The 12731-nt window shown below is 42.5% G+C and overlaps 1 protein-coding gene across 2 annotated transcripts; it reads left to right on the top strand.

The window, feature by feature from the left end:
* The first annotated feature begins 658 nt into the window (after positions 1–658).
* Positions 659–12194, top strand: RBM22 (RNA binding motif protein 22). 2 transcript variants are annotated; one of them, XR_010660925.1, is made up of 12 exons: positions 659–803; positions 1233–1286; positions 2220–2249; positions 2843–2975; positions 4034–4134; positions 4239–4411; positions 5575–5775; positions 6805–6969; positions 7812–7900; positions 8099–8230; positions 9699–9881; positions 11879–12194. XR_010660925.1 is itself a non-coding variant. In XM_065918924.1 (11 exons), exons 1-11 carry the CDS (start codon positions 750–752, stop codon positions 9827–9829), a joined length of 1263 nt encoding a protein of 420 aa, XP_065774996.1. In that variant the 5' UTR covers positions 659–749; the 3' UTR covers positions 9830–12194. The 2 variants fall into 2 exon arrangements, 1 of the variants encoding a protein (XP_065774996.1); XM_065918924.1 differs by having other exon boundaries at positions 9699–12194.
* Positions 12195–12731: the final 537 nt, after the last annotated feature.

Below are 12731 nucleotides of genomic sequence, written 5' to 3'. Positions count from 1 at the left end.
GACTGAAGCGACTTAGCAGCAGCAGTGTTGATCCATAAAGCGTTTCATTTAAGAAGCTGGAAAAAGTACTATTGTCTTTGTATTTGTGGCTTCACCATTTTTTAGCTACACGACCAGAAGCAAGTTAATCTCTCTAAACCTCGGTTTCCTTCTATAAACGAGGTACACTCCCACTTGCCTAGAGGGCAGTGGTTGCCAGAAAAGTACAGGACATCCTCCTAAGTTTCACTTTCAGAAAAACGAGTCATTATTTAGTGCAAGCATGTTTGGAACAAATTTATACTAAAGTAACTTTCGTTGTTTATCTGAAATCCAAATTTTACTAGACGTTCTGGGTTTTTGCTAAATCTGGCAACCTTATAGCGGGCTTATTGTGGGAATTAAAAGAGATAGTCACCCCAAGACGTTCCCCCCACTTTTCGGCATAATAAGCGCTCATTGGGGTCGACGCTGTTTTAATTCCAGGCCCTCGTTTATTATAGTTCCTTTATTCTTTCACTCAATTTTTAAATAAACCAGTTGAAGTTGTGACTCTTCATTCCTGGCTGTCACCCCGGAAGGAAGTACCTGGAGTCCAATTGTTAAGAAATTCCAAGCAAGCGATTCCACTACACAAGGTTCCTCCCTTAAGGGCGCGCAAGACGCGTAAATAAGACGTCGACGTGCGGAGAGGCAGCCGCGTGGCCTGACGGGATTGTGGCGGTCCTCTCCCAACTCGGAAGCTGCGGCTGCCTCCAGACGCTCTCAAGATGGCGACCTCTCTAGGTTCCAACACCTACAACAGGCAGAACTGGGAGGATGCGGTGAGTGAGCCTGCCGGAGGAGGACAGAAAGAGGCAGCGAAGTCAGACCTCCAGCGGGCGGGCAGGGACGTGGCTGCGGTGCGGCCGAGGGAATTCCAAGAAGCCAGCATCGCGGCCTAACTCGGCTACGGCTGAAGGCTGGAGGGCGGCCCTCCTGAGGGCTTGGATGGAGGGGGTTTAGCCAGGGTCTGGGACCAGCTCCCTTTCTGTCCCTACTCCCTCCACTCTTTTCGAGCGGGTCTTTACTCCCGCCGCCTCCCGGAAGTGCATACAGCACCCCCTCCCGCGACCCGGCCTGTGCTGGACCACGGGTTCCCCCTGTTCCCCAGCCTCGCTCCTCGCCCCCTCCCCCCCCCCGCCGTACGACAGTGGCTGAGATGGCAAGGCCTTTGGAGCTTGGCGTTCAACCACTTTTCCCATTTTCACCAGGACTTCCCTATTCTGTGCCAGACGTGTCTTGGAGAAAACCCATATATCCGAATGGTGAGTGATTGAGTGTAAAACGGGACCTGCTGTATATGTCTGTCAGTGTTGTGGTACTCGCACACTGTCGGTCATGTATTTCTCTTAGCCACGAAGAAGTAATGATGCTTCTTTACTAACCCGAAGCGTAGGAAGAATTTGCAAAGGACTGTCATGTTCTCTCACTTTGGAACTCGGCGGCGGTCTGTGATCTAGAAGTCATAATAATAGCTAATATCCATTGAACATTTACATAGGAATTAGGTCTGTTAACCAGAGGCAAAGAGAGTTTATGTTGAATACAGCAAGTATGGTGTGGAACTAGGATTTAAGTTCAGACATTCTGACTCCAGGGACCTCAGAAAACTAGAAGGAGAACCAGGACTGAAGTCAAGTGCCTTTTGGCCTCCACACCTTATAATGTGTTTAGTGTAAGGTACTTTCTCTTCTTATAAATAAGAGTAAAATTAGCAGCAGTTTATATTTAATAATTAGGGCTGTGTTGTGATCAATCTCGGAGGTATTGATTTATTATATACAGAGGACCATCAGAGGATGAGTGTGTAGTAGTTACCTCTGACTAAACTTTGGAAAATGGATTGGCCGTGGCTGCATCCTCTGTGCTTTAGGGACTGTGGAAACCATTAGGAAATTGTTCTTGGGAGAGAACTTGGGAGCCAGAGGTGAATCTAAGAATTGTGGTTGTGGAAAGGTACATACTTACTCCATGTTAGATCCATAAAATTCCTAAGAGGTCATAGTTTGTATGTGATTAGATTATATCCCAGCCCCTTCTTTGCCCTCCTCCCCAAAAAGGGTAGGGTCCCGTTTCCCCCTCCCAGCCCTTAAGATGCCAGGGATTTCCAGATACTTTTCTTGGATCCTATGTAGAGAAGGAGCAGGCATCAGCTTTTTTCCCCCGTGTCTGTAACTCCTCTCTTTTTTCTCTTTCAGACCAAAGAAAAGTATGGGAAGGAATGCAAAGTAAGTGTGTTAAAGAGTAGTGTTTTAGATTTATTTTCCTTTTTTCTTCTACTCCCTGAGGTTTGAAGTCCTTTATAAAAGTGAGTGTGACACATGCATTCATGCATCATTTATGTACTCTTTGGCTGTTAACTGTTTAGGGTAGAGGTAAGAAAATGAGCCGTTTAATGCAGGGATTCTTACCTTGATGTCTGTGGTTGGTCTTTGAACCCCCTGGGATTGGATATATCAGATGTTATGTGATTATACCCATGAACATTTTTAAGCTGAGGGGGAAGGTCATAGATATAAAATTCTTAAAAAAGTGTGGGACACTCCCTACTCACCCCATAAAAGATTTAAGAATTACATTGTTAATGCTGGTGACCTCTAGAGTGGGGAGGACTTTGATTTTTGAGTATTTAAACCACTGAAGAAGAATGTTGTAAAGGATTGAAACATCAGATCCTGTTTAGACTAGATGATTGCTAAGATCTCTTCTAAACCCTAGATTTGGGGATCCTTTCTTTGAATCCCCTGATGTTACTAAATCTCCTGGATTAATTGTCCAGATCAGGACCGTTAACACCCTGTGGCTTTATCTTGTGTTCCAGATCTGTGCCAGGCCATTCACAGTGTTTCGCTGGTGCCCTGGGGTCCGCATGCGTTTCAAGAAGACTGAAGTGTGCCAGACCTGCAGTAAATTGAAGAACGTCTGTCAGACCTGCCTCTTAGACCTAGAGTACGGTATGTTTGACTTGTTCCACAGTTCTGAAAGTGTGCCGCTGCTCTCAACAACACAGCAGGCGTCCTGTCTCCCTCTTCTCACCCTGTCTCTGGCTCTGACCCACTTTGAAATGTCTGTTGTGCTCTGCTTTTCCCAAGAAGAAAAGAACCATACTAGGTTATTCTAGAGTTCTGAACAACAATAGTGATTTTAAGAAAGGTCGGTAATTAGTCAAAACAACTATACTAAATACTATATTATACAGAAGGGAGTCCTTAAACCTCCCTTCTGTATACCTTTGTAGCCAAGGTAAGTTAGAGGCATTGTTGTTATGACAGGTAATTTCTTTGCCTGGGACTCCTGTCTAGATCCGGAACACTTTTTCCACATTCCCTACCAGAGTTCAGGCTATTGTGCTTTGAATTTTTGTATCAACTGTGTTGTTAGGACTGATACACTGTGTTGTTACTGTTTCAGAGTAACTGCTTTGGGGAGTGACTTTTTAACTGCAGGCAACTTTGTTTTTCAGAAAAACATCCTTTCAGCAAGTTTCTACTATGCAATAAAACGAAAAGGAAAAATCTAAGTTTATTTATGTTAAGTTCAGAAAGTTAACTCTGCAAATCAGAGTCCTGGTCACATTCTGTTTAATATTATTTGTATGTTTGTTAAGGGAGTGTTCTAGTTCTGCAGTACAGTGATCCTTACATGACTATGACTATTCAGAGGATCTGCACGACAAACCTAAAAATAATCCACTTTTTACATTTGTTTTAAATCATGATACAGTAAAAGCTAGATGCATTATTAATTGCAGGTCAAATCTGACTATAGTAAGAGCTTGTTCATCTAAAATATTTAAACATTCATTTCATGAAAACTTAGGAATTTGAATGTCTTAGAATGCTCTGTAGTAGTATTAGCTTGACAGTGCTACAGATTCTGAATTAAAATAAAGTTTCTATTACCAAATAAAGTGGAGAAAAGAAGAATGATGTTACATTGTTCTGTCTACATACTCAGTTTGGATATGGCTTAAAATGTATCTTGAGTTTTTTCTTCCTTTCCTTTGTTTCAGGCCTGCCCATCCAGGTTCGTGATGCAGGATTGTCTTTTAAGGATGACATGCCAAAGTCCGACGTCAACAAAGAGTACTACACGCAGAATATGGAGAGAGAGGTGCGCTGCCACTTGCTTGATATAGTTTTATATTTGATGAAAGAATCCTAGGGGATTGACATAGTCTGTGTAATTTACCTTCGGAATGTGTCATTCCTCTATAGATTTCCAACTCTGATGGAACGCGGCCAGTTGGCATGTTGGGGAAAGCCACATCCACCAGTGACATGCTGCTCAAACTGGCCCGGACCACACCCTACTACAAAAGGAATCGACCGCACATTTGCTCCTTCTGGGTGAAAGGAGAGTGTAAGAGAGGAGAGGAGTGTCCATACAGGCAAGAGCCGAACTGCTTTTTCAGTGTTTGCTTTCAGATGACTAGTTATCTATGAAGGGGGACGTGCTGGCTTAAACTATGCTTCAAAATGTTAAAGTTTATATAGCTAGTGTAATGTATCTTAGGAGCAGAGATAGATTGAATTGTTGTTCTTAACGTATAATGGAACTTTTACCTGTGACCAAGCCTTGGGAGACTAAGTTGCCTTGCTGTAAAATATCAGTGTTGATCTCAGGTTCCTACCTACGATGTCAGTCTTGGCTGTCATGGTATGACTGGCTTGAATCTCAGTGTATAGTTGAAATAAGATTAAAGCCAGACTTCTAAAGTGTGAGTATGTTTGAGTCAAGACTGCCAGGCATCTGGATTAGGAGTTTTTACCTTGGCGTTGGTAAACCCCACCCCTGACAAAAAATTAACTCTCCCTATTTCTGGGGTTGGGTCCATAGATTAATTATACTCTTGCGTGGAATACAAGACCTCAGGTACATTAAGAACCGTTGCCCTGGAGAGGGGTAACCATGTTGTGGTTACCTTTGAAGTGAATTGCGCCGAGAAGCATTTCTTCCGCATTTATTTATTTGTTGCTTGCTCTGGGTCTTTGTTGCTTTGTGTGAACTTTTCTCTGTTTGGAGTGAGTGAGGGCTGCTCTTCGTTACGGTGCACAGGCTTCTTATTGTGGTGGCTTCTCTTGTTGCAGAGCATGGGCTCTCTCTAGGTATTTGGGCTTCAATAGTTGAAGCACACAGCCTCATTAATTGTGGCTCAAGGGCCCTGCAGCATGCGAGCTCCAGTAGTTGTGGTGCACCAGCTTGGTTGCTACACCGCATGTGAAATCTTCCCCGATCGGGGATTGAACCTGTGTCCCCTGCATTGGCAGGCAGACTGCCATCCACTGTACCACCAGAGAAGCCCAAAAGCATTTGTTTATAAGGAAACTTCCACCCTATGGCCATTTAAATGACTTTAGGAGGCTAGCACGTCCTTGTGTGATACAGTAAGTTCCTTGATATTAGCTCTGTTTTAATAGCTATGTTTTGGTATGGCCATGGTATCTAGTTCAAAAAGCATTTCAGGGGTCTTTATATAGCTGCTGTTGTTTGGTACGTGTAAAATTTTTTCTTTTGTTTCATCTTTATGCATTGTTCTTTCTTGAACCATAGACATGAAAAACCAACAGATCCGGATGACCCTCTTGCTGATCAGAACATTAAAGACCGATATTATGGAATCAATGACCCTGTGGCAGATAAACTCTTGAAGCGGGCTTCAACAATGCCACGTCTGGACCCACCAGAGGACAAGACTATCACCACACTGTATGTTGGTGGTCTGGGCGATACCATTACTGAGACCGATCTAAGGTTTGTGAATATAATTTATGAGTTATCTTTACTTTCACCTGCCCTGGAATAATATTTTTTGGCAAAAACTTGAGATAACATGATAATTCTGTACCAAGGACATTTTTTTTTTAGTTGCCCTGTAGTATCATGCTCACTGGAATTTTTTTTTTTTTTTTCCAGTGGGTTTTGTCATACATTGATATGAATCACTGGAATTTTTATAAAGTTCTTTATGATGACAGATAATACTCTTCAACAGTGCTTATTCTGTGCTTGCTTAGGATAATAATTACATGAGATTCTATTTGACCTAATAACCATAAGAATTTCTAAAGATGGCACACAACCAGGAATGATTAATTACATAGGAGAAAGAGAGATTTGCAATTATTTAAAAAAGAATAGATGGTTTAACTTGTTGATTTTTTTTTTTTTTTAAGAGATTGGTATTTGGTAATTTTGTGTTATTCTTGTACTTTGCTTGGCTGGATAAGACATCTAGGCAGATAGTGGTGGAAATTACTTCTTGCAAAGAGCGTGGAGAAGAAACTCTTACAGGTGTAGAACCTACCCTTGTTAGCCTATGTACATTAAACCTAAGTGAGCTACACAGTTCTCCAGGGATGGCAGACTTTCTTCCACCTCCTCTTTCTCTTCTTTTTTGCAACCTTAAACCATTTTTTATTTAAACATTCTTGGCTTATCAGCCCTGGGTGCAATACTTTGCTAACCTCTTACCTAGGATTTAACATCCTTAGGGAACCTACTGGAGCCCCCTTTCCTCCATAGGAAAAGCCCTAAAATGTTTGATAGCCTTTACTCATTTTTTTTCTTTCCCTTTCTCAGTATACAGTGCCCACAGTAGGGGCGCCCACAGTAGGGGCGACCACAGTAGGCATAGGGGAAATCACCTACAGGTGATTAGGCAGATGACTGTGAGGCCACTTGCCTCATGGCGAATCAGTGAAAGAGTTAATAATATATATTCAACCTCCTGGGAATGTCTGTGTTGTCAGCTCTCCTTGTTCTTTACCTGTGTCCCTTCAGGAATCACTTCTACCAGTTTGGAGAGATCCGGACCATCACTGTTGTGCAAAGACAGCAGTGTGCTTTCATCCAGTTTGCCACAAGGCAGGCTGCAGAAGTGGCTGCCGAGAAGTCCTTTAATAAGTTGATTGTCAATGGCCGCAGGCTCAACGTGAAATGGGGAAGGTGAGCATGAGACTATATTAAAATAGCATTGGGACTTCCATGGCCGGCCAGTGGTTAAGACTCTGTGCTACCACTGCAGGTGGTGTGGATTCAATCCCTGGTCAGGGTGCTGAGATCCCATATGCTGCGTGGCACAGCAAAAATAAAAAAAAACCATTATTGAGATTTTCAGGAAACCTTTTCATTATCTGGGGATTAGTAAGCTTTTGGTGAACAGCCTTAAATCGGCAGGACATTTAAAAAGAATTTTTCATTATGTCTGACGCTCATTCCTGTGGATATCAGGAAGATGCTACTTTGGAAATTTATTCAGGGTTTTCGTGTAGCAATCTGATGGTTTGAAGGTTCATGTGTTCTGTGACCAGATATTATAGGCCAAGGATAATACTAGGGCATGCGAGTTTACACATGAATTAAATAGACCTGGATTCTGTCCTTAAAGGCCAATTGTTTAGTGAAGAAGAACAGCTAATTTAAGCCTGAAAGTGGTTGTTGCATAAGAGAGAGACAGGTAAAATGCCCTGAACATTCAAAAGTGGAACAGGTTTCTGGCTTGGAGCCAGGGAGACCTCATAGAGTGCTTCCTGAACACCTGTCTCAACCCAGTCTTGTTTCCTCCTGCATCCCCTAAAGCGATTCTAGCAGATTTTGAAACCAAGTCTTTCTGTCTTCAAAACCTATGCTCCTATCCACTGTGCACTGTGTGGCATTTCTGAGGAAAAAGTGAGTGCTGAAGAGGAGGCAGGAGTGAAGGAGCTCTGTTTGACTAGGAAATGTGAGAAACAGAGGTGTGAGAGAAGGTGGAACCAAGTGCTGACTGCATGAATGTCTGTCTCTCCCAGGTCCCAGGCAGCCAGAGGGAAAGAAAAGGAGAAGGACGGGACCACAGACTCTGGAATCAAGCTTGAGCCCGTTCCAGGGCTCCCAGGAGGTGAGTGCAGATTCTGCCCGCCCAGTAGCTTGCTAACTTCAGGTACGCATACTGCCTGACCTTCCTCGAATGTTAGAGGAGACCGGCCTCTGGCTCCCAGCAGCTGTGTTCTCCCAGCAGGACCCCTCAGGGTTTCAGGGTAGTGGGAACTGTGGCACAGTGGTCTTCTGCTCTCACTAGCTGTTTTCTCTTCTGTAGCTCTTCCTCCTCCTCCTGCCGCAGAAGAAGAAGCCTCTGCCAACTACTTCAACCTACCGCCCAGTGGTCCTCCGGCCGTGGTGAACATTGCCCTGCCACCCCCACCTGGTATTGCCCCGCCCCCACCCCCAGGTAACTTCTTTCTTAGGAAGTAGGGAAATGGGTTAGACTTTACTCAGGGAAATCCTCCTGAAGTCTGTTCAGACCCTGTACCATCATGTCTAACATATCTAAGCCTTCAGGTCTGCTCCATAGAAGTCTGCAAGTAAACCTGACTGATGTCATTCTGGGTATTTTCATTTTTTACTGCTTTGCTAAGAAGGAAGTCATCAGTTTTCTAAAGATCTAAGTATATGTATCATCAGAATGGGAGTTACGGTGACTACAACGATCTATTATCAGTTTGGGACTTCCCAGGTAGCACTAGTGGTAAAGAGCCCACTTGCCAACGCAAAAGACATAAAGAGGATCCCTGGGTTGGGAAGATCCCCTGGAGGAGGAAATGGCAACCCATTCCAGGATTGTTGCCTGGGAAGTCCCATGGACAGAAGAGGCTGGCAGGGTACAGTACATAGCTTAACAAAGAATTGGACAAACTTAAGTTTAAACTTAACTTAAACTTAAGTTGTAAAGCAACTTAACATCATCAGTTTGTTTTCTGTTCTAAATCCTAACTGATGCCCTGGAGCATCATTGCTTAAAGTGTAGGCTGTGGGTGTCATCTGCTTGCAGCAAGATAAGGAGTTTACACCAGAATGTAAATTCATTCAGGAAGTCCTTTCTTTTTTTTCTTAATATTTTTATTTATTTATTTGGCTGCACCAGGTCTTTGTTGCCACATGCAGAATCTTAGGTTTTTGATGCAGTATGAGGGATCTTCAGTTGTGGCATGTGGGATCTAGTTCCCTGACCAGGGATGGAACCTGGGCCCCCTGCATTGGAAGTGTGGAGTCTTAGCCACTAAACCACCAAGGAAGCTCCTAAGGAAGTCGTGTTAACAAAAAAATTGTTAGATGAACTGAACAGTGTGCTTAATTGTGTAATGAAGTTACAGTTTGGCTCCAGCTCTTTACCTTGTTCGTGACAAGTGATAAACAGTGCAGGGATCAGCACTGTGTACAGCACTGTCAGTGCCAGCGTGAACTCTGTAAGTAAATCACAAGTAACCAGTTCGCCTGGGCAGAGTTCCCATACTCGCTGGAGTAAGTCCTGGTTTCTGAACAACCTTCGTTCTAGTATAAAGCATTGAGATTAACAATGACAGGGTCTTGCTGTCAGCCTGATTTCTCCCTCACCTCCCAAATTCTGATCAAATCCTGTCTGGTAGCATTGGCATGTTCGAGAGATAGCAAAGGCTCAGCTGACATACTAACAATACCTTGAGACCTATGGAGTTGTTTTCAGCTGTCCGAGGGGAAAGATTTCTGAAACCAAAGAAGTCATGCAGGTAGACATTCCTAAGCAAGTCTTGTGAACCAGCATTTTCTAAAGCACCATGTCAGTTTGATTTATGTGTAGCTGGTTTGGACCTTAGATTCATGGTTTGAAAGGTTGTCAAGAGAATTGCAAACCTAACAGATTTGTTCTCTCCCATCTGTAGGTTTTGGGCCACACATGTTCCACCCCATGGGACCACCCCCTCCATTCATGAGGGCTCCAGGACCAATCCACTATCCTTCTCAGGACCCTCAGAGGATGGGAGCACATGCTGGGAAACACAGCAGCCCCTAGCACTCATCACCGCTCTGGGGCTCTACAGAAGAGAGGGCGCTTAAAAATCCTAGTAAATGAATCCCGGAATAAATATATTTTTCCTTCCTTTGTAGTTTCCATGGTAGTGGAATGTATTCAGATGTGGGCAGTTGGAGAACGACAGCCATGATTTCCTCTATGTATTCTCAAAGGATTGATGGACCTGAAATAATCTGCCATTAACACATCTGGTTACTGCTATAACATTACTAATAAAACTTAATGCCTCTTCCCCTCATCTGTATGGGGAACAAGCAACTGGGTGAATTGGAATGTCCAACGGAGTTACCATCCCAACCGTATGTTCATTTTGTATCTTCTTTTAGCGGGTGCCTGGCCTGTGAAGTTGCTCAGTCATGTCCAGCTCTTTGCAACCCCATAGACTGTAGCCTACCAGGCTCCTCAGTCCATAGAATTTTCCAGGCAAGAGTACTGGAGTGGGTTGCCATTGGTGGGTGGGGGGGTGAGTGGGAAATGACCTGCAGTAAGAAAAACAAGCAAACAATTTTTGACCTTTTTTGTGTCCATTGGATATTTTCCTTTTTATCATCTTAAAAAAAAAGATTACTAGTACTAATCATTGTAGTGGCAAGAGTGTGATTTAATGCTTCTAAAGTCACACTCTTGAAAGAAAAGTAGAAACAGCACCCAGCACAACCCAGATCTTATCTCTCCTTTCCTGATTTATTACTAAAGGAATCTGGCTGATAGGTTTATGTCTTTACGCTACCAAAAAAGACAAAAATTCCTTTTCATTTCTGTCAATCAGATGGAGACACAGATTTCATGGAGCTGTGTATCAATGAAGAAACCTGGTATTTGAAATGAAATTATTTTAAAGAACTTCCTGTAAAACACTTTAGCAAACTGTGAAAGGAAAAGAATTAAGAGTGTGTTTGAATGGAAGACTTGTGGCCTACGGCTGGAATGTCAATCTTCAGCATTCACCTTTGTGTGACTTCAGCCTCTCATTTTAATTCCCTGCTCTGGGCAGGGGATTCTGTTTGGCCTTAGAATATTTGGAAATAATTGAATTGTAGATGGCAAAAAAAAAAAAAAAAAAATGGATGTTGTGTTGTATTTTTGTTTTGAAAAATTAAAACGGGTCAATTTTCCAAATGTTGTCATAGGTTTATTTCTGTTTTCTTTATCCTTGGTAGCTGAACTTGAGGTCAGTGGGAGTTAGAAACAAGTTATATATAAAGATATGTTTGTGCTTTAGATATGTTTCTGTTTTGATTCTGATCTTTATCTATTCTAAAGACCCAGGCCCTTTTAGTACTTATGTCAAAGGTTACTTGTGGGGTGGAAATAAGATAATACACAGAAGGTACTCAACACAGAGCCTGCCATGTGGCTGTGGATACATAGTAGCTTTAAAGTGTCATCTTAGTATTATATAAGTTGTTTTAAAAGGAATCAGGGAAAATTGATCTACAAGCCCATTTTTCTAGAACTAATTCCCATGTCACTTTTATCTCAAAAGTACCTACTTATAGAATAAATATACCTCTTTTTACCCTGTTTTAGCTTGAGAATTTTTGTTGTTTTCCTCTAGAGAACTTTATCTTGCCTTTTTTTTTAAGATTTAAAATTGATCTAGAAGCACTTAGGTAATTTAATTCTACTAGTATCAGATGTGAAGCAATGTAGGGATACTTCCAAATATTCTGACACCCTTCAGGTAGGGTTTTTTGTGATCGTGGAGGGAGGGTTACTTTTGAGCATGTGAGAGATTTTTAGCCAGTCTGGTAATGTGAAGCAGTGTTTTTTATCTCCGAATTCAACTCTTATCTGTGTATGTATATATACATATGTAATCTTGACTATCCAGTTGTGTATTCCTGCCTTTTTGAGAACATTCTAAATGTTTGTTTACTAGCTGGCTGTGGATAAGTGTTTTTTAAAAAGTATAAGCAAAGTATAAAGTAAGTACTTGATTAACCTTAAGTAAATCAGAATTATGAGCAATTAGATTTTGGCAAAAACTCAGAGGTGCTTACCAAATTCCATTTCTTTTTCCTCTAGGGCACATAGCCAGGGGTTCACTTGGTGAAAAGTAAACTTTGCCATTCCCAGACCTCGGCTGTAGAAACATCTCACCCACTCAGAGCTATGAACTCTTTCCCATCTGCTGGCTGAATGATCTCTGGAAGATGGCAGTCACAAAATGGAAGGAGGCTGGCTTCCTCTATTGCTGCTAAAAGGAGAGCATTATGATAAGAGGAATTTTTGTTACAGTAAGCCATTGAGTCCTGAGGATCTATCTGTAAAAGCAGCTAGTGTTACTCTCATAAAAGATGTCAGATCTGATGACAAAAAAATAAAGAAGAAACTCCTTTTTTATTTACACTGAGTAATGGAGATTTTTCCTTTTTTTAAAATTGAAGTATAGTTGATTTACAGTGTGCTAATTTCTAATGTACAGCAAAGTGACTCAGTTACACACATGTATACTACCCCACTTCAGTACTCTTGCCTGGAAAATCCCACGGACAGAGGAGCCTGGTGGGCTGCAGTCCATGGGGTTGCGAAGAGTCGGACATGACTGAGCGACTTCACTTTCACTTTTCCTTTCATGCATTGGAGAAGGAAATGGCAACCTGCTCCAGTGTTCTTGCCTGGAGAATCCCAGGGACGGGGGAGCCTGGTGGGCTGCCGTCTGTGGGGTCGCACAGAGTCGGACACGACTGAAGCGACTTAGCAGCAGCAGCAGTAGTCCATTGTATGTATGAACCACATGTTTATCCATTTATCCTAAATGTTGATAGATGTCTTGGCTGCTATGACCATTGGGGTGCCTGTGTATTTTTGAATTACAGTTTTGTTCAGATATATGCCCAGGAGTGGGATTGCTGGATCATATGGTAATTCTTGTTTT

This window comes from Muntiacus reevesi, chromosome 1, assembly GCF_963930625.1.
Source record: "Muntiacus reevesi chromosome 1, mMunRee1.1, whole genome shotgun sequence".
NCBI lineage: Eukaryota > Metazoa > Chordata > Mammalia > Artiodactyla > Cervidae > Muntiacus > Muntiacus reevesi.
Note: the sequence above shows the minus strand (reverse complement) of the source record. Positions and strands in the feature narration are given on the sequence as shown.

Excerpts from the sequence above, each read along its gene's own strand:
- RBM22 (XM_065918924.1), top strand. The coding sequence starts at position 750 with ATGGCGACCTCTCTAGGTTCCAACACCTACAACAGGCAGAACTGGGAG. Across the intron at positions 4,135-4,238 it reads CGCAGAATATGGAGAGAGAG|ATTTCCAACTCTGATGGAAC; the intron begins GTGCGCTGCCAC and ends ATTCCTCTATAG. Across the intron at positions 6,970-7,811 it reads CTCAACGTGAAATGGGGAAG|GTCCCAGGCAGCCAGAGGGA; the intron begins GTGAGCATGAGA and ends TGTCTCTCCCAG.